Below are 22,730 nucleotides of genomic sequence, written 5' to 3'. Positions count from 1 at the left end.
GACATTTGACAAATCCAGTTTTGGGAATGCAACACAGTTATCAAGGAAAAGCAGGATCTTCCTGTTCTGTACTTTCATCTGCTGATTAAGTTTTTTGATCTAGGACTCAAATGTCTGTCCTGTCATCCATGCTTTTCTGTTTGCCTCATATGTAACTCTCATATGTGTTCAGCCATATCCCTTAAAGCACATTGAATTTTGCAATGTTCCAATCACAAGTGGTTTCAGTTTCTCACCAGCATAACTGACGCAGAGCAAAACTGTAAATCTCTCGTTTGCTTTTTCCCACCTTTACATGAGTCCCCTCTTTATACCAGCGACTTTGTTGGTTATGTTCTAAAAAACAAACCAGTCTCATCACAATTAATAAAATCCTTGCTGTCATATCCCTTGAATATCAGTCTTTTGCTCCAATTTTTGACAACTTCATTATTAACATCAGCTGATTCTCCACTATGGACAGAACACTTAATATTGTGTTGGACTTGAAATCTGTGCAACCATATATTACTTGCGGTAAACTCATCATATCCTATTTCAGCTGACAAAATTATTGCTTTTTCTTGGATCATTCAACTGGTGAGTGGAATGTTCTTAGCACACGCAATGCAAATCCATCCAAATATCTAGTCATTCAAATCAGGGTACAAGCATCTCCTGGCTCCAACAATCTTCCTTTCTCTGTCCATTCCACCTTCCCATTTCAACAGAATTGTTTCCTTATCTTTCACAATATTGTTTTTATGAGTCTTTCCGACATCAAATTTTTCTGCAAGGATCCTCGAACTCTCACCCATTTCATTAGTTGAATTACTTTCACTTTATCTTCTAAACTGAGAATTTTTGTTTTCCTCAACGACATGCTGATCTTTTTGCAATTAACTTATTCCTATGTTGCCAACTACAAGACTGATAAAACAATTTTTCTGCATTTAAACAAAATGCCATGTGTTTTTAAAGGAAGTGATCTTGTCACATGATTGATTGGTCGCAGTCTGCTACCCTACTGTTTTAACATTTATTTACACTAAGTGAGTGAAGCCAACAGATTCAATATCATATTAATATCACGCAGATTTGATCTGAACAACACCTGGCAGCTGTTAGGTTTTGTAATCTCGACAATTATTGTCAGAAGTAATAGCCATTAATGATCAAAGTGAACAAGCTCAACATCTTACTAAGGGAAGCCATAAAGGCTATCAAACCATTTAACCATTGACTTGTGTACATCAATACCACATGTACTTACCTTTTTGTATGGATTAAAATTTGAGTCTTTCTCGGCTTTGAGGAATAAATGTGGGTTCTTGTGAGGCGTAAATGATATAATATTAACCTTAATGGTACATGTATTTTAGTCAACACTTCTTGTGGTAATGAAAACCTGACTTCTGTTGCTGGTCGTCGGGGGGGGGGGAGGGGACATTCAAGAGGGGGAACACTGTATGATGAACTTACACATTTGGTCAAGACCTCTTTCGGCTTTCCAATGTAGTTCCGCCTCTGCCAGAGAAGCATTAGCATAACACGAGGCAATATCTCCGGGTCTCCTTGCTGCTTTCTTATATGGGATCTGAAATGTACAGAGTATACCCGTTTCTCAATCAGTTTCCTCTGAATACCTGGTGTTTACTTGTTCTATATATACTCGTGTACAAGTCCTACTGTAATCAAAGACCTTGATCTACCATCATACAGTGTGTGGCAGATCAGGGTCTATTTTGGTTTTTCACCTGATTACTCCTAACAAACTGCATAGTTCCAGATCTGCTGGCACATTATGCAAAAGCATATTTGGGTCTGTCAAGCTTGCACTTGGACTTGAATGAGTATATACAGTATTGAAAGCATCAGCATTGACCTACTTTGGGTTAGTAGTAAGGAATTTTAAAGTGAGATGGCAATATATTGTAAATTATAACACGGCACTATTTTTGTGCACTTCTTAGAGCAGGGTTTCTTCCTTGACTGTGTAGGGAGAGTTCCTAAGTCCTAGAAATGCATGCAAATGAGTGTGGGACTCTCCATTTGTTTCAAATGTGCCACATAAATAGCATTTAATTATTTTTAGGATTCACTATAAGTTGAATTTCTAAGAAACACCAGATGAACAGTTTGCAGTATTCAAACATAAGCAATGAATCTGAGCTTAAGGATGAAGCAAATGGCTTTAAAATCTTGCCAGACAAATGCATACAACAAACTCTACATGATCAGTATTTTTATGTGAACAATCATTAAAAGAACTTAGAGTTCCATTACTCGAGTACATTACAGATTACATGTCCAACCAGAAAACGCCAGCCTTCTCTTAAAAAAATAATGTAAGATGTATGAAAATATAAACAAACAATCTAACTGATGTACGCAAAGTACAATCAAAGCTATACCCCCTCCCTGAATTTCAAGAAAATATTTTTAAATCACACTATGAATACCAACATGAAGTTTATAATGAACATTCATTTCATAGAGTTCCATCTTTCTACTTACAGGTTTTCCTGAAGCCTTTTCAAAGGCTTTGACCATGTCAAGGACTGAATAACCCTTTCCTGTGCCCAAGTTGTAAATCTGAAAGTAAATTTATCAAAATCTGTAATGCAGTCATGGATTATACATATATTCTCATTCAACAGGTCATAATATAACTGAAAGACTCAGGTCAATATGAGAAACTGTTCTCTTTCAACAGATCATCATATGACTGACTGCAAGACACAGGTCAATATCAGGAACTGATCTCATTCTACATATCATGATACACCTGTACGACATAGGTCAATATCAGGAACTGTTCTCATTTAACATATCATGATGTAACTGTACGACACAGGTCAATATCAGGAACTGTTCTCATTCTACATATCATGATACACCTGTATGACATAGGTCAATATCAGGAACGGTTCTCATTTAACATATCATGATGTAACTGTATGACACAGGTCAATATCAGGAACTGTTCTCATTCTACATATCATGATACACCTGTATGACACAGGTCAATATCAGGAACTGTCCTCATTCTACATATCATGATGTAACTGTACGACACAGGTCAATATCAGGAACTGTTCTCATTCTATATATCATGATACACCTGTATGACACAGGTCAATATCAGGAACTGTCCTCATTCTACATATCATGATACACCTGTATGACACAGGTCAATATCAGGAACTGTTCTCATTCTACATATCATGATACACCTGTATGACACAGGTCAATATCAGGAACTGATCTCATTCTACATATCATGATGTAACTGTACGACACAGGTCAATATCAGGAACTGTTCTCATTCTACATATCATGATACACCTGTATGACACAGGTCAATATCAGGAACTGTCCTCATTCAACATATCATGATACACCTGTACGACATAGGTCAATATCAGGAACGGTTCTCATTTAACATATCATGATACACCTGTATGACACAGGTCAATATCAGGAACTGTCCTCATTCAACATATCATGATACACCTGTACGACATAGGTCAATATCAGGAACGGTTCTCATTTAACATATCATGATGTAACTGTACGACACAGGTCAATATCAGGAACTGTTCTCATTCTACATATCATGATACACCTGTATGACACAGGTCAATATCAGGAACTGTTCTCATTATACATATCATGATACATCTGTACGACACAGGTCAATATCAGGAACTGTCCTCATTCTACATATCATGATACACCTGTACGACACAGGTCAATATCAGGAACTGTCCTCATTCAACATATCATGATACACCTGTACGACATAGGTCAATATCAGGAACGGTTCTCATTTAACATATCATGATACACCTGTATGACACAGGTCAATATCAGGAACTGTCCTCATTCAACATATCATGATACACCTGTACGACATAGGTCAATATCAGGAACGGTTCTCATTTAACATATCATGATGTAACTGTACGACACAGGTCAATATCAGGAACTGTTCTCATTCTACATATCATGATACACCTGTACGACACAGGTCAATATCAGGAACTGATCTCATTCTACATATCATGATACACCTGTATGACACAGGTCAATATCAGGAACTGTTCTCATTCTACATATCATGATACTCATGTACGACACAGGTCAATATCAAGATCTGTTCTCATTCAACATATCATGATACACCTGTACGACACAGGTCAATATCAGGAACTGTTCTCATTCTACATATGATACACCTGTACGACACAGGTCAATATCAGGAACTGTTCTCATTCTACATATCATGATACACCTGTACGACACAGGTCAATATCAGAACTATTCTTATTCAACATATCATGATACACCTGTATGACACAGGTCAATATCAGGAACTATTCTCATTCTACATATCATGATACACCTGTATGACACAGGTCAATATCAGAACTATTCTTATTCAACATATCATGATGTAACTGACTGTATGACACAGGTCAATATCAGGAACTGTTCTCATTCTACATATGATACACCTATATGACACAGGTCAATATCAGGAACTGTTCTCATTCTACATATCATGATGTAACTGACTGTATGACACAAGTCAATATTAGGAACTGTTTTCTTTCAACCAACTGAATATAACTAAGACACAAGTCAATATCAGGAACTATTATCATTCAACAGATGATGTAAAACACAGTAACAGTTACAGTGCAAAACTTTTTTCGAAGTTCTCAAGTTGAAATCTGTTACTATGGCAAAGTTTGCAACAAAGGGAGTGTAGAAGGATCCTGGCTCCACATGGTCCTAAAACCAACATTTTACCCAAGACTTGTAGTGCACTGACCATGTGATTTACTATGATCAGTGCCTCAGCTTAGAGTGTAAAATAATCTCGTACTATAAAGTATATATACTAAATGAATGTGACAAAAATCTGACTTTTTGTAAGAACAAAACTCGGATGCACTCTGAATTTTTCCTACACATCTGTCCATGCATTTTTGTGCCTGGCAATATTCCAATAACTTGCAAATCTTGGTTTTGTGCTCTAGAGATACCTTTAGTGAAGTTAAATAAAGTTTTCAGTTAAGTTTAAGAAAACACATGAACAGGTGGTAAAAAAGTTTTCCATCTGTGCTGAATCACTTTTCTTTTAAATGTGCCCTTTATACACAGTTAATAAAGTTTTATATATAAAATAAGTATAATTTGTCCACATTAAACAAGTGTCTATTATATACATCTAATATAGATGCTTATTAACAAAATATTTTTCTGTAAAGTATGTTTCTTCAAGAATACTTATCCAATTATAATACTTTAGGAGAACTACTACTACCTCGCAAATCCAGCCCTCCCAGATAACACTTTTATCTAAAAGAAGCAAAGTTATCTACCTAATGAGGTGGTGGTTGGGCAGTGATCTCCCCTTGGCACTGGGATTGGTGCCAAATCCCATGAACATCTCAGTTACAACTGGAGCGTAAGGCACACTATGTGGCTGTAACTGTTGGGAGGCTGGGAGGTGTACATGTATTATGAATGGATAAGTATTCTTGAAGAAACATATTTTAGAAAACAAAATTGGTTTCATTGTTACCCAATCATAATACCTTAAGAGAATAGGTAAAAGGTGCAGGGAGATGCATCCAGAGAGACCATCTCTAATCCCCTAAGGTATGTGAGTTGGTTTCTAGATACTCCAACTGGGAAAGACTCTGTGTTGGGGAGCGGCTACAAAAAGTAAAATTGTCCTCTCCTGCAAATCCAGTGGAAGCCGTGAAGCCACATCTGTATAAAACTGTCGAATGATCTGGAAGGGTAACCTTTGTGCCATGGTCCATGGGTAAAAGTTCCTCCAGATCAACCTGAGCCTTTTTGGGTCAGAGATCTCTGATAAGAACTGGAGAAGTGCACTCCAATCTCCATCCCACAGCATGGATACTGATAGAGAATAGTGTCTTGTTATGCCAGGTTAATACCATGATAACTTCCACTGTGGCAAGAGTACAATGTCATTGGCCAGGTGGGATCCAAATGAACCAAGGATCAGATAGGTCTTTGGTTTGTTCAATATCCTCTCTTCCATGACAGCACAGCAGAACAGTGATCATGGAATGGTAGGTTTAATTATGGTTGGAGCTAATTGTTTCTCATTGAAGAGTCATAGGAAGGTAACTATTGAAGTATAGGTGCCAACATTGGTATATAGTGCTTGGTGCATTCCACTAAGATTATATTCCATTGCCTTCGTATGCCACTAAAGGTTAAGAGCCATCTCACTCCACCATTTCTTGTGAAAATTATTTGTTCTTACATATAAATTTCATAAGACATTGATGTATAGGTCCAGTAACTCTGGGTTGGGTGAAACACCTGCCATCATGCTTTCTTGATTCAGATGAGGGAATACCTCAATTCTGGACATTCTGGTGCGATTGTTTTTATGAGGTTGCTCCAACGTTATCCATTTAAGTGTATTAACCTGGATGAGGAAAAACTAAGATTTGCTGACTCCTGTATCCCATTCTGGATCAGGTGTTGGAGAAGTGTATACATTCAGCCATTTAAAACCTACAGTATGAGAATAGATAACTCAGGCATTTTGTGTCCAGGACTGGTGAGACAAAGGCTGAGGTTTTGGCATTCCACCCTCTAGCCACCAATGAAAAACTTTCAAAACGGTTTACATGTCAATGATATATAAATAATGATCTGGAGGAGGCCACACTACTATGGTAGTCTGAAATGGTAGAAGAATTGCTCCCCCAGCCCTCTCTGGGACATTCACAGAGGTTGTGATTGCAGAGGTATCGCCGACACAAGTCCAAAGTGGTTTCCCTGCCTTCACGATGCAACAATACAAGGTCACAGGTTAGGTCTCCACTTCCACCATGTAGTCATTGTTATGGAAGCCCAATAAAGTGACAAAGAACTAAAATGTCTGCTACCATATTGAACAAAACTCGGCCGGGGAAGGAATTCTCTAGCAGATAAGATTCGTCCAAATAAGCATGAAACTTACGATTGGATGAATTCAATTCTCATTCACTGAAAACACATTCCTTTTACTTAAACATCGATTCCAGACATGGTCGACCTAATCTTGAAAGGGTACGGGGTCGGTGATGTTTGCGTTGACAAGGATATTGCATAATCTCCACAACGGATGCCATCAGGATCAGTTGTTGCATTTCACTGCAAATCCAAGAGCATAACATAACTGATTGAATGTACTTAGGTTCAGGACCAACTGATGAGTGCTGCACTGTAACTGAAGACCTCTGGCAAAAGGTTTAGTAGGGGCATTGAACATGATACTGAGTCTCCAGGAAACTTGTTGGGTCCCCATGACATCATGGTAAATCCTTCCTATTCAGCTCTCTACTGGGATCTGTGATAGGAGTGGGAAGGGAGGTCTGTATGTATGTCACTGAGATATGGTCTCATGGAATGCTAGTGAAAACGACTGGCCTCCCTCAGACTCTTCCACTTAGTTGTAGAACTGTTTCCCAGTGGCATGTGCTCTAGGTAGTGGACCATCCTATGAATATGACCCTGCTCATCCCATTAAGTCGTGGGCGCTGAATTGATACTGCGACTTATCATGTATATGGTGTGGTTGTGATCTCTTGTATGTGACCTGTTCTAGTCAAAATGGATGTAGATCATTTGTGTTGGGAGAACAGCTGATTTATTAGGTTGGGATGGGTTAATTGGACCATTTGATCCAAGTAATTGATCCATGATTCTGCTGTGCAAGAGGATACTTTTAGGTTTTTCCCTTAGCTGATATAAAATTGAACCCTGAGGTGCCAAGTTTTATAGGAATGATGAGTCCTGTGGTGATGACCTATAAGATTCCGAATGTGGAAGCAACTGCAAGTAGAATCTTCCATAGATAATTTTCTCTTGATGTCAGAACTGTATACCCAGCAGGTGATATGGAGGAAAGAAGACAGAAGTCTGATAGGATTGGGTAGGAAACTTCAGTTCAAGACTGCAAGGCAGAGCTTACTCTTCCACACAGGATCTAATAATGACAAGGGAACTTGAATGCCAGTATCATCATGTATAGATTAAGTTAGTGAAGACAACATCTCCTGAGCTACCTGCAAAGTACATGGAGAAGAATGTTGATGATGGTGGCCCACTGCATGAATGAGTCAGATCCCATTACTTCTAACATGCCAATAAATAGAGTCTCTTGGGTGGCAGAGGCTTGAGGGAATCTCTTGGAAATTTGGCCCCAAGATGGACATTGTTTTGCCTAAGTGTTTTGCGGTACTGTGCAGGTAAAATTGATCTATGAGGGTGTCTACATAAATTGTATGTCTTCCACAGGAAGTGCCTAGCAGTACTATGCCATTAGACTGATTCAGTGTGAGTCATGGAGCTGGAAAAGTTCGTTTTCTGGTGGCTGATACTGTATGATCAACTGTGGTTATGGCCAATTGCAATCAGAATTATATAGCCAAGTCCAGTCATTCAGTGTCTTGAGCATCCTGCTTTTTGAACTTGCAAGAATCTGTGCAGGGTTACCCACTACGATAAATACCTATAGAGGGGAGGACTTGACAAGTACAGGTAGAGAATTATAGCCTCAGTATTAATATGCAGAATGTGGATGCTAAACAATCAATTCTAGTCACAAATAACATCTAGGCATGTGAATTTAGACTGCCTGTAGAGACAGAATTACTGGAACATCACTTGTAGTACATATATGTACTAACTGAAGGCAAATGAAAAGTTCTAGTAACAGCTTACCCGTCAATTGCTGATTGCCTATGAAAAAAAAAAATCACTCAAGCATCAATTATAGTAATATGCATCAGCTGGCTACTACTGAGTAAACCATGTATAGAAAACTTACCTGTATTTATCCCCCAGAGTGGATGCTATACAGAAATATAAACAGTTTTCTATCTTACACACAAAAACCATTATGAGACAATTTTATCCATGGGAAAAGGCACAATGATGTTTTATACAAGTAAAATCAATTAAGTGTCATGTATACGATTATGAATTAGTACTTGAAGACGGCTTAATGAAGGCAGTGAAGCAGCATATCAATTCGTAATTCTACCTGTAGAAGTCTCAAGGACTGCCAGTACAGGTAAATTCAGTGAAGCTTGGTGTCCAGATGCCAAAATTGCATTGGTATAGAAAACTTACTTGTATGTATCGGGTCATATCGTAAATTATGTGTGTTAAGAATTTTCTATGGCCTCCTACGGACTTGCATGCACATATAAATTAAGACTATAGCCAGAACTATTGTGAACTCACATAGGCTATCTGTGCAAATACACAAATACTATTAAAGGACAGCAAAGTGATAATTATAAAGGCAGAAGTTTGTCATCATAGGAACAATGAAAGTTGGAAACACAGATGGAGTATACGTCCTTTTTGAAGTGAGGACTCCATGAACTTGTAAGCAGAGAACTTCCAGAAACTAGGTACAGGAATTTTCTAGGTCCCTTTTGATGAGAGCGTGCTGCTTGGCACAAGTGTTAGTAGTAACTGAGATATTCACAGGATTTTGCATCAATCCAAAAGAGCTCACTTTGCCTGACTGCCACCTAGGTGGGCAGATAACTTTTAGCTTCTATCTGGGAGGGCTGGATTTGTGATGTAGTAGGAATCCTCTTGAGGTATTATGACTGAGTAACATATTTAAAGATGAAATTAGTGCTCTCTGTCCAAATTAGACATGTGTCCTTAAAATAGAGATAAAATTGGGATTCTTGTAGGGCATTCCTGGAAGTGTTCTTGGTGAAGTCATGTCCTTTTAGGCAGATTTCACTTCAGAGCATTTAGTTACAAACTTTCTGACAGAAACATGCATTAAATTTTAAACAAAATTTAACATCAGGGCAGGCAATGAAAATCTTTTTCTTACTTTTGTCAGCATAAATACTTACCTTACAACCACATTTCTCATCCAGTTTCTTCAGAGCTGCTAAATGCCCAAGTGCAAGATCAACTACATGAATATAGTCACGAACACCTGAAAAAAATTTCGTCACATGAAAATTTTGAAAAAAAGACAACAACCAAGGAATGATTATATGAGATCAGAAATATAAGCCAGCAAATATTAAATTTCCATAATTCAACATTACACAACTTCTTGAATTATCACTTGTCTGTGAAAAATAAGTGACTTTAAATCGCAAAACAATAATTAGTTTTTACCCTCATTATATCCTTAAACTTGATAAATGTTTGTTAATATTTTGAACTTTGAATCTGAATGAATGACATATCTGCAACTAAATAAATTATTCATTTTCAGTGTCTTGGTTTTACCATGTAAGAGATAAAACCTTATTGCAATCCACTGATGCAACCTGGAGTTTAAGTACAAAGCTGAAAATCTATTCTTGTTGGGAAAACAAAAAGTACCAGTCCTACCCACTTAAATCAACATTAATTATGTCAACAAGCCATCATGTCGCTGAAAATGCCAAGTCCCAATCCCATCCTCTATTGGTACGGTAATCTTCATAAAAAACAATGCAACCTTCATCATAGGAAGTCAGCAACAAACTTGAATAAAAACAATGTAATCTGGTCTATTGTTGCATTTTCCAAACAGACTGGCAATCAAACATGTTTACAGTACCTTGTAAGCTTCCTTTACTGAAGAAAAAATACTGTAACTTTATTTATGCTTATGATGGCTACCAAGATCTGCATAAAACACAAATTAAACTGAAAATAAATACTTGGCTGTTATTGCAGTTGAATGTGGGGTATCTTACAAAAATGTTTGTGAAAATTTTTCTCTTCTAAGGTTTTCATTTCCCTATGAATAGCCTCACCCCCCTGGCAGCCTCAGCAAGATGATTACATTTGTTTTGTCTCAGGCAAACCAAATCTAGGTCAATTTAAGTACATGTAGCATGTAAACAACAACTATGCAGCCACATTCTACTGTCCACAATGAATGTTGTAGTGAACTCTACAGTGACACATATTTGTTGACAATGAGATATAAATCAAATGAACACTACTATTTTTTAATGTTTTTTAATGGAATGTCACCAGTACCTGCATTTTCTAACATCTGACTTGTACTCAAATTCATGGATTTTTCACACATACACACAGCACTCAATGCATAATGGATTGTATAAAACAAAGGTAACACAAATGTCAATTATTTCAAACTTATTTTACCTTCACTTAATCAAAATTTGGATTGTTTATTTTCTCAAAGTGCAAATTCTACTCACTCTCAACATGTCACCCCTTACAGATGAATTTTACCTGTATGCAAAATTTGATTTTTGGCCCCCCCCCCCCAACATACACATGTCAACAATTATCTCTCAGGCCCAAAGACGTCAAGATAAACAGGTAGTACTGTACAAAGTTACAAGTCAAAAATAACACCAAAATACCCATATAGCTATATTAACTGTTCTTTTTTTGTTGCAAGTCTAACATAATGGGTGGCTAAGTGTTCTAAAGCACCAGCCTTTACCAATCACTGCCAGTTCACCTTTGTCTGCATCGGTTCAAGTGTCTGGCTCAGCCTATGTAGGTAAGTCAGAAAGTTTGCTAGTAGCTTCCCACAGGTCAGTGAATAGCCTATTATGTGCTGAAAAATGATGTTAAGCACACAATGACAACAATCATAACTGTTCCATTATGTGTTTCATACCTGTTCCATCAGGTGTGTCATAATCATCCCCATAAACTGTCAACTCTTTCCGCTTCCCCACAGCTACTTGAGCCACATAAGGCATCAGATTGTTTGGTACACCTTGTGGGGATTCTCCTATCTTTCCTGAGATGTGAGAACCCACTGGATTGAAATATCGCAGCAAGATTATGTTCCATTGCTGTAGAAAAATAAATCATATAACTTAGCAACAAAACAAATTAAACATGCAAAAAAACATTGTAAACACCTATATACATTGTGGTTCCTCATTTCAAAACTGCTCAGTAAATCACTGCCCTCTTACAATAGAGGTAGGGTCATGGATTCCATTATACCATTGCGTTTCAATTTGGCATCTACATTTGTCCCTTGCTTCTGGGGTGTTTTATTGTACTGTTATGAAAACAGTCTCACTGGGACAAGTCTTAGCATAAAGTGGCATCATTTATAATTTAAGTCACAATTTTGGCTCCAATTTACCAACTTAAAAAAGGATGCATTTTTTAAATACACTATTTTGTGGTTTTTTATTTCCTATTTGTGTGTAAAAGAAAATTAAAATGTCCAGTAAATCTAGAAGTTTTAGTTGACAACATTATTTTGTGGATAATCTGTTAATTCATAGAAAAGAAATATTTGCATATAAAATGATAGTAATGTCAGAATGACACTCGTTCAGAAACAAACATACATAGTTCAACATAGTAAATTGTTATCCCTGCATGGGTTTTCCCCTGTAAATTTTTCACTTCTTTTCAAAACCATCTCCATAATGTAGTCAAATGCAGTACATTCTGACCATAATTAGTTTGTGAATGCCCAACTAAACTGTTTAAACAGGTATCACCTACTGACATAAAGGAAAAGAAACAAAGATGTTGAGTGATTAGTACCCTTATGTCAATTAGATATCATGAATTTTAATTGTTTCCTAAACAGCTTTTGAACATGAATTTTTTTTTTATAAAAAAGCCAGTAATTTACCAATTTTAAAAAACTCAATTTAATTTCTTCAATAACACACATGAAGTACAATATTTAGCAATTAAAATTTTAAAATTTCTGACATTCTACAAATAACAGTCAATGGTGACAACCACATAAATTTAAATACCATGCTGTACTGCTGAAATTTCTGAAGAAAGCAGCTTCCATAATGCACACTTTTGAATTAAATAAAACATTACATCCAATTTATATTTAAAAAAACACAACAGCAAATTAGGGATGTGGTGAATTAATAAAGAAAACAGGCTGAAGTTAAAAGTTCCAAAAAATCTTTTCTGGTACACAATTATATCAGACATTAGTTAATGAATTTTCTTTATAATTATATCATTATGCAAGGAAATATATTTGTGTTCCATGTCATATTGACCCATTGAAATAATATCCCAGTGGCAACCATGTAAAGCAATAATTCATTATAGCTGGCTATTACCTTATCTGCTTTACAAAGATCTATCAACATATTCTCTATGAAGTACTTGGTCTTCCCATAGGGATTTGTGCAACCTCCCACAGGGTGATTCTCATCCAGAGGCAGATAAAGTGGGGCACCATACACAGTGGCTGAACTTGAGAAGATCATGTTGTAAATACCATTTTCCTTCATCACCTGAAATACAATGGCATTTTTGAAAACAAGAATTCCCTCACCAAACATATCTTGCTTTGTAAATTCAAAGGAGGCTAGCATACACGTAAATAGCAATAGTAGGCTACATTACTTCAGTGCTGACTTGGGATAAAAAAAAAATGAGAGTCGGGTAGGTCATACAATGTTCTAAATGGATTGAAATGTTTACTAGAGATGAAGTCTAAATAAGTCACAGTGACCTTTTCCTGCAACCATGTTTAGTGCTTATAGTGACGAGCTTAAGTAAAGTCTGATGTTTACAAACTTTTGATCATGCACAAAAACTAGTTCACATCAACCTACTTTTCATACAGTTGAATTACTCTGAGATGCATCCAACTACCAGCTTTGGCCAGTGCTGGCAAAATAGGGTGCAGGACGTAGAGGTTGTGTGACAAACATACATCCAAAGAAACAAAAGTCAAAAATATAATAGGCCACAGTGAACTGCTTTTGGCATGGCTGAATTACTCTTCCTATGTTGAATCCTTACAACAAATTTGATGAATGCAGGTGAAATAAGTGCAAAATTCCTAGCCATGAAAAGTAAGCATCTGAAAATAAAAAGGCTAAATAAATTGATAATAATTACCTGCATTTAGCATGCTTGAGTTACTTTTTCTAATAGGTACAGGTGTACTAAGGTCTAAAATATGGAGGTTTCTGATGTTAGTGCAATTAATGAATCAACAAACTAATGGACAACAGGCCAAATGCTATATTCTCTCACAAAGGGGATAATCATATGGCATACAAAAGAAATAAGTGCAAGATATGGATGGCATGAAAAAAAAGAATCTGAAAATTCAAAAGTCACTTAAGTTAAATAACCCAGTCACACTGGCCTACTTTTCTGTCATGGACTGACATCCACATCAAATTTACCATGCTGCTAGAATGAGAATGTTCATGAAGACCTGTAATACACATAACAGCAATTTACCGATTACTGACAGTAATGAAAGGCAAATACTTACCTCCAGTAGGTTTATTGTGCCAACAAGATTTGTCTTGTAGTAAAGGAGAGGAAGTTCACAGGATTCACCTACAGCCTTCAGGCCTGCAAAGTGCATTACTGCACTGAACTGGTACTGGAAAAGATTTGTGAAAAAAGCTGAATGATCATTCCAAATGTAAATTAAACAGAAACATTTACCTATATGATAGCTCAACAGAACACCATGCTTTGCTGGTGGACCATGCATCAAGGCAAAACAAACTTCCTATAGCATCAAGGCAAAATACAAACTTCCTATAGCATTGAGGCAAAATACAAACTTCTTATAGCATCAAGTCAAAACACAAACTTCCTACAGAATCATGGCAAAATGCAAACTTTCTATAGAATCAAGGCAAAATGCAAACTTCCTATAGAATCAAGGCAAAATAAAAAGTTCCTATAATATCAAGGCAAAATACAAACTTCCTATAGAATCAAGGCAAAATACAAACTTTCTATAGAATCAAGGCAAAATACAAAATTTCTATAGAGTCAAGGCAAAATACAAACTTCCTACAGAATCAAGGCAAAATAAAAACTTCCTATAGAATCAAGGCAAAATAAAAACTTCCTTAGAATCAAGGCAAAATACAAACTTGCTATAGCATCAAGGCAAAACACAAACTTTCTATATCATCCCAATTACCTATATAAATGTCATGTATGAATCGTAAACTGCTTTCCACAGACAGATGCCAGGTGTTCCTAACAAAACAACAGTATTTCATTGCTTAAAGAAGTCTGTGGAAAACACACATGGGACAGCAAAGAAAGTCACAGGTTAGACTGGTTAGCAGAGCACATCTCTAGACACAGGCCCATCATCCCAACAAATAACTGAACTGGAGAGGGAGGGTGTCTTAGTTTACTGACCTGCAGTCACCTAACTTCACTCTGTAAATGTATAATGATGTAAGCTGTATACTCTTCACTTTTTCTTTTTCTTATTAAATAATCACTGACCTGAGCCATATTTTACATTAATCATTAGAAAATCACTAAAATGTTTTCACCGAACAATCAACAGCACAAACAAAAAGAAATTCTCCTTATACCTTTTTAAACAAGCCTTCTACAGCATTCCTGTCAAGAAGATCAATACTGTGTGATGGTATAGACTTGCCAGTGATTTCCTCTACCCTTTTTATACTTTCTGAAAAAAGACAATACACAAATTAACTCCACTACTGTTAGTCAAAGAAAATATTTGCAAAATATGTGAATAGCAACTGTAGAGACAAACAGTAGAAAAACTTGTGTCAATATTCACTTCAGAGAAAAGAGAGAAAAAAAAAGTAATCACTGATAAAATGTTAATGTTCATTGGACTTAAAAGAAAAATTAATTATGTAATAAGCATAGAACCTGTCTGTTTTTTTGTATATATATCGTGAACCTGAAAATCTTAAGGACCATCTGGTATGTGCCAAACTGCAAACAAAACCTCAGATTCTGTCACATATTGCTGCAAAGCATTACCCAATTTGTAAATGTATGTCTAAGACCAAATTATTCAGAACATCGATGGGAGGTGTTAGCATCACTATCAATAAGACGTTAGGATGCTCAAATGAAAATGTAATATATCTTCTAACACGCAAGATCCGTGCTATTCAATACCTTGGTAAAACCATCCATCTCAGAAAATGAATAACCACAAGAGCCACATTTGTAACAAAATCAACACAAAACTCATCAACCCTAGAGATCAACTGAGTGTACAGTCAAGTCCCTCAAGATCCAAGAGAATGAATCTAACCTGTGGTGGATCAATACAGAACACACACCTAAGAAACAATACTGAATACAAAATTAAAAATTCATGGGGAGTTTTTGCCTCAATGAAAAAGTTCAATCTTCCTAATGCAGCCTTATCAAAACTACAGCACCAGTTTAACAGAAGTTATGTTCTAGGGGATTAAACTATATGACAAAATAAGGTAAAACCCAACAAGCATTCAATTTCCCCAAAATGTACATTTCCCTAAAATATAAAATCAAAGTGAAAGAATTAAAAATAACTTAAAGTACATATGAATTCCTATATTTCCTAAATATATTATCAATTTCACAGTATTCCAGAAGAAATGATCCAAAGGTATTCCAAATAAAGGCTAGCACAAATGAAGAAACACTGTTCTATCCAAAAGTTTTACCTGAAGGTAATCCAGTGAAAGTTGAACGTCACTAAAGTCCTTGAATGTTCCACACAATCCAATGAAATTAATTAAATATCCAAGTCCTTGAAATAATTTCACAATAATTCATCAAGGTACTGTCTAGAATAAATGTATTCCATTCTGCAATTTCAATGAAAAAATTTGAAATAACTCAAATTTCCTCTAACAGAAATGGCTATAAATGAAGAAATGTAGTGTGGTGCTTTCTCTTTAATAGTCACCTAATGCATATCAAATAAACAAATCTGAATCACAAGAAAATATTCCTGAACACTTAAATTGAATTTCACTTGTGAAATACCTTGGTTGTCAATATTTTCATTATTATTATTATTATTAATTATTATTATTATTATTATCCAATCAACAACAAGGGTAATAGTGACATATCCACAGTACAAATGTACTCCCAAGATCATACCATGCTGACATAGTGTGTGGCATACTCTGACTGAACTAGTTGTTGACATGATCCCTGATTTATTAATGAAGAAAGTAAATACATATTACTGGCAAGCGGTGGAATTGAAGAATTAAAAAAATAAATGTCATCAACCCAAATGACTTAATAGAACTATATTATAAATTAATATATGATATAGATACCTGTAACACAGACATAAGTATTTTTTGTAATAATATTTACCCAAGTAAATATTCTTTAACTCTTTACATGTATTATTATTATTATTATAACTCCTGTCTATTATCCCATTAAAAACACACTCTTGATATAATTCAGAAGTACCTCCATCTGTAACTTTATCGTGATATAATTTCTATTGTACATTTTGATTGATTTTTCACTATTTATGATGCCAGTCCTTGTTTTCTGGCCTGCACTTAGGTCCAAACAGTTTGGTTCTCTTTGTGATAGGCACAATAATTTCTTAATTTAATGCTGTTATACAACTTTGTTGGACTGATGGCAGCATAGCATTGATATACAGATTACCCATTTTAAGACAGTTTATTCATTTTCTCTTTTTTTTTTTCATCCTCTCTTTGTGTATTTCCCCATTGTTCAAACATGTATAAGTCAAGAATTTCTCTTGGCTTTTGTGTTTAGTGTTTGTTTTGTTGACCTAAATTGTTTCTTACCCTGAAGAGCCTGTTGAGCTTGAAAACAATGGGAATTAATGTATTTGATCAGTGTGTTCATTAATTTTTCAAGCACAAGGGATTTCCAAAAAAGCAGGAGGGGCTTTTAAATTTTTGTATTCAAAAATGTTATTGATTTATTGAATATAGGTGGGTACTAGCAGCAAAATTATATATATATATATATACATATATATATATATATATTAAGGGTTTAATTCCTGTGGAGACAGCCATGTAAAGTGCTAACTGTTTTTGTTTTATTTGTTTATCGTGTCTCTGTTTTGTATTTGCCTTTAAAGAGTCGAAAGCGCTCAGGCTAGTTAGATACTAGTTTCGCACTGTTCGTTGTCAGTTTATTGCATTTATCTTAATCAATCCCAAATGCGTGATACCTTGCTGAATCTAGTGCATTTAAAAGGATTGTTATTTGCCATATGATTTGTATTCTTTATATATATATATATATATATATATATATATATATATATATATATATATATATATATATATATATATGAGAGACCTTACCCATGCTTGCATTAACCAAGTTGTCGAGCACTACTACATTGTAGCCTGCATTAATCAGTTCCACCACAGTATGGCTGCCTACGTATCCAGCTCCTCCAGTTACCAAAATGTTGGAAGCCATGTTGTTATTTCACTCTGTTAAAAAAAAAAGCAAATACAAAAATAAAAACTATTCTGTTTTAAGCTTAACACCAGCATACAAAATGGAAAACAATACAAGTTGTCTAAAGACACTTTGTTGGCTTGGAACTGATCACACCTTGTAAAGAGGTGAAACTTGAACCATCTGAATAATATGCATCCTTTCAGAACAACACTGGTCCAAGCATTCACGATTCTGCACAACATGATCACATACGTCCATCCTGGCACATTAATGATGGATTGTATTTTGAGTAGTCAGGCACAATGTCAAATATAAATGGTACCCTTCATGGCAAAATTATGCAGGTTTCAGGGGATGAGTCCACCATTAAAATTCTGGGACCTCCATCTCTAAACTATACATTTGTTTTTTAATCATGAAGCAAAAACTTTTGATAATTTTCACCACATAGGCTCTTGGAGTTCTAACCGCCTATCTTTTATCACTCCTGTATTTTTTGTTGCAACATTTTTTCCCACAAGTCCCTATAAAGCAGATAACGAATTAAAAATTATAAGGGTTTGTGTATTGTGAAACCAAATTTATTTATTGTTTGGTACAGAAGTTGCCATTTTTTGTAGCAGAAGTGGCAGTTGTGGTTGTTGTTTGTTTCTCCAACTTTTGGGGAAAAAAGGAAGGGTGAAAAACAAATTCTAATTATCTAATACTTATCTGCTACTATTTTATTGCTTTCCTTTTCTGTAACTCATAATCCCTGCATCAAAGCTAAATAATTCCCTCTTCCAGTTACTATCAATGTGCCAGAACTGAAATTAACAACCCAGTCTGACAATTGCACAAACATGTATCAAGTCTGACAATTGCATAAACATGTATCAAGTCTGACAATTGCATAAACATGTATCAAGTATGACAACTGCATGAAGATGTATCATGTCTGACAATTGCATGAACATGTATCAAGTCTGACAACTGCATGAACATGTATCAAGTCTGACAACTGCATGAACATGTATCAAGTCTGACCAATGCATGAACATGTATCAAGTCTGACCAATGCATGAACATGTATCAAGTCTGACAATTGCATAAACATGTATCAAGTATGACAATTGCATAAACATGTATCAAGTCTGACAACTGCATGAACATGTATCAAGTCTGACAACTGCATGAACATGTATCAAGTCTGACAATTGCATGAACATGTATCAAGTCTGACAACTGCATGAACATGTATCAAGTCTGACAATTGCATAAACATGTATCAAGTCTGACAACTGCATGAACATGTATCAAGTCTGACAATTGCATGAACATGTATCAAGTCTGACAATTGCATGAACATGTATCAAGTCTGACAATTGCATAAACATGTATCAAGTCTGACAATTGCATAAACATGTATCAAGTATGACAATTGCATAAACATGTATCAAGTCTGACAACTGCATGAACATGTATCAAGTCTGACAATTGCATGAACATGTATCAAGTCTGACAATTGCATGAACATGTATCAAGTCTGACAATTGCATGAACATGTATCAAGTCTGACAATTGCATAAACATGTATCAAGTCTGACAATTGCATAAACATGTATCAAGTATGACAACTGCATGAACATGTATCAAGTCTGACAACTGCATGAACATGTATCAAGTCTGACAACTGCATGAACATGTATCAAGTCTGACAACTGCATGAACATGTATCAAGTCTGACAACTGCATGAACATGTATCAAGTCTGACCAATGCATGAACATGTATCAAGTCTGACAACTGCATCACATCCAACATGTGGACAGCATCCTCTTCTGACTTGAACCTAGAGTACATGACATCAGAAGGAAGGGGAGGAACATGTAAGTATTACATAATTTAAGTTAGTTCCCACCCTCCACCAAACCCATACATTTTAATAGCAGCAGTACATTACATGCCACTATTGCATTTCTGAATTTACCAATTAGACAGAAGCCTGATAGTCTCAACAACTGGTTTAAAAAACCAATGTACTTACTTATACAGCAGGTCTGTTCACTACTGAAAGCTGGAATAAGGTTAGGACTTTTGTGTCATTACTATAGAACCTAATGAAAAACATGCCTTCACACTATGGTGTGCCAAAGATCAAAGGTAAAAGGAGAAGGTAGTGTGAGACTGATAGAACTTAGCTCTTATAATGCCATCCAAGGATGAGTGCTTCAAATAGGACCAAGATGCTGCAATAGCCCTAAATTCATGTGCTTTAATTCTCATGAAAAAAGGTACTCTCAGTGAGGGCCTGATAACCACTTTTGATAGAAAAATCCATCTGGAAATAGTGGATGCTGAAATAGCAGAGGAACCCTTTATTAGGTAGGAAGAGATGCCTTCAGCTCTTCTTTCTCCCTTTAGAAGATGTCAGATATAACCTTAAAGCCCTAACTGGGCATAACAACTTATCTTGATTATGCTCAGCATAGATACAACTTACACTGTGGATCTGTCAGTAGCAAGTAGAGACATTACAGGTAGCCACTTCTTAGACAGAAACCCAGGTTGGCAAAAAGAAATCAAATCATAAATTCCACTGAACTTTAACAAACATTTTCTACCGATTAGGCTTGAAGTTTGCTCCTTCTCCATGATAAGGCTAAGGAGATCACAAGAACCACCTTAAGGAAAAGTTTTTTTTTGTTTTGAAAATGCCCAAAGAAGAGACACAAGACTCCATCTAGGCTTCAGAGAGATACCAGACTCTGAGCTCAAAATACCCGATGCAATCAGAAAGACTGGGTCCAAGCCAGTGGTAGGACACTTAATTAATCTGAAAGTGGCAGAAAGCACTACCCTACAGCTGTCAATAGCTGAAACTGAATATTCCCCTCCCCTCTATAAGAATGTGAAGAAAATCAGCAACTGTGCTCAAAGAAGGATAACTATATTATGCTGCAAAGAGATCCACTGCGCATCAACAAAAGGTGCCTCCTCATCTTGGTTCTTCTACCACTAGGTCGAAACTGAATTGCAATTAGAGTCACACGGAGGGCTACCATGATTAGCCAAATATTAGAGATCCTGACATGGTGGAACACCAGCACGATCATTCAGAAAGGCAAGAAGGTATATGCAAACAGGTGCACCAACTTCAGAATGAAAGATTCCAATGACCAGACCCTTTGAGCTAGGACTGGAGAGACATAAAAGGGGAGCTTGTTGTTCAGCATTATAGCAAAGAAAGTCCACAAAGGTTTTCTCCAAAGCTCGGAAGAGTGACTTTGCAACTGACTAGTGTCAAGACCATTCAATGAGGACCACATGACCACCTCTTGACAGACTTTCAGCCATGACATTCCAATTGCCTGGAATAGTGGACCTGGAGCATGATCTCCAAGGAGGATGCCCCTCCTCAGAGTTTTCAAACTTCCAATGAAAGAGAAGGCACATCTGTAACTCCTTGCTGCCTGAGGTATGCTTTCACCCACGAGTCTAGAAACACTCCCCACATTTCTAAGTTGCTTATCTCATGGGTCACTTCATCCTGGGACCAAGATTTCTAAAGAACTATACCTGCTGGATTCAGGTGAGCACCCCAACTCAAATCTAGTGTGTTGGTGTACAGAAAGGGGTGGAGTTTTGGGGTATTTATTGGGACTCAGTTCAGAAACCGGTCATCAAATGAAGAGGTGGTGAAAATCAGATCCCAAGGGGATCCATGCTAAAAGATCCTTGTACAGTGCCAGGGTACAAGTTAAATCATCCTGGAGGAACCAAGTATGCAGGGAAGTACCAGGAAAGAAAGGCTAAATGTGGGCAATATCTAGGTCTTTGCCAGAAGATCTGTTATGAGGATTATGTTGATCCGGTCGAGTGGAACACAAACTCTCTCTGAAAGACGATGGGTTGTAAACATACAAATATCCACACTCTTGAAATGCATACCAAGGTTGGATAGCGTTGCAATGATCACTCTTGTTGGTTGAGGCTGGGGATGCTATCGATGATATACAAGTGCTAAAACAATACAACACTGCTGGTTGCTCTCAGCAGCGATTCGCGTATGACTGTAAGCATACTAAACAAATGAATCGTTATGAACCAAAAACTTCAAAAGACACGCCTTAAAATGTTGACGTGACGAAGGGCTGCTTAGCTTGGTGATCTTGTAACTGCAATTTTCATGATTATTACTTCAATTTCAGTCAAACATACTTTTGAGGCATTCCTAAGGGAATGAATAGAAAAATCACACAAAACTAAGTCTTGCAATTAGTGAAATCCAATACATACTACCTTTATGGTTACCGGCGACGCTGTCGAGCTACACGTGTCAAATGGTCAATGTCAATAAGTAAATCACTTCCTAATGACGAACTAGAACCCGTCTATGCTGAAGATAATACGAAACTAAACAAAGTGTTTTCACCTAACCACACTTGAGTTTCTTGTTTGGCAAAATATTTCACTATTTTCATTTTATTTCTTTTTCATATTTATGAAACTATACAACAACAAGAACATAAGGTA

The 22,730-nt window shown here is 36.3% G+C and overlaps 1 protein-coding gene across 2 annotated transcripts in view; it reads right to left on the bottom strand.

The window, feature by feature from the left end:
- LOC149808065 (UDP-glucose 4-epimerase-like) overlaps window positions 1–22,581 on the bottom strand; it is a 28,918-nt gene extending 6,337 nt beyond the window's left edge. Inside the window, exons 1-9 of one of the 2 annotated variants that reach the window (XM_089973231.1) lie at window positions 22,497–22,581; window positions 18,111–18,245; window positions 15,354–15,451; window positions 14,276–14,389; window positions 13,101–13,277; window positions 11,657–11,837; window positions 9,909–9,994; window positions 2,497–2,574; window positions 1,462–1,576 (exon numbers count right to left, since the gene is read on the bottom strand). In XM_089973231.1, the coding sequence (XP_089829357.1) occupies window positions 1,462–1,576; window positions 2,497–2,574; window positions 9,909–9,994; window positions 11,657–11,837; window positions 13,101–13,277; window positions 14,276–14,389; window positions 15,354–15,451; window positions 18,111–18,231 (970 nt within the window). In that variant the 5' untranslated portion in view covers window positions 18,232–18,245; window positions 22,497–22,581. Of the gene's footprint in view, window positions 1–1,461; window positions 1,577–2,496; window positions 2,575–9,908; window positions 9,995–11,656; window positions 11,838–13,100; window positions 13,278–14,275; window positions 14,390–15,353; window positions 15,452–18,110; window positions 18,246–22,493 lie in introns of both variants that reach the window. The other variant, XM_089973240.1, reaches the window with a different exon arrangement.
- Window positions 22,582–22,730: the final 149 nt, after the last annotated feature.

The sequence above is a fragment of the Sinohyriopsis cumingii genome, chromosome 1 (genome assembly GCF_028554795.1).
Source record: "Sinohyriopsis cumingii isolate HCF-2022 chromosome 1, ASM2855479v2, whole genome shotgun sequence".
Taxonomy (NCBI): domain Eukaryota; kingdom Metazoa; phylum Mollusca; class Bivalvia; order Unionida; family Unionidae; genus Sinohyriopsis; species Sinohyriopsis cumingii.
The sequence above is the reverse complement of the archived record's forward strand: the minus strand, read 5'-3'. Positions and strand labels throughout refer to the sequence as shown.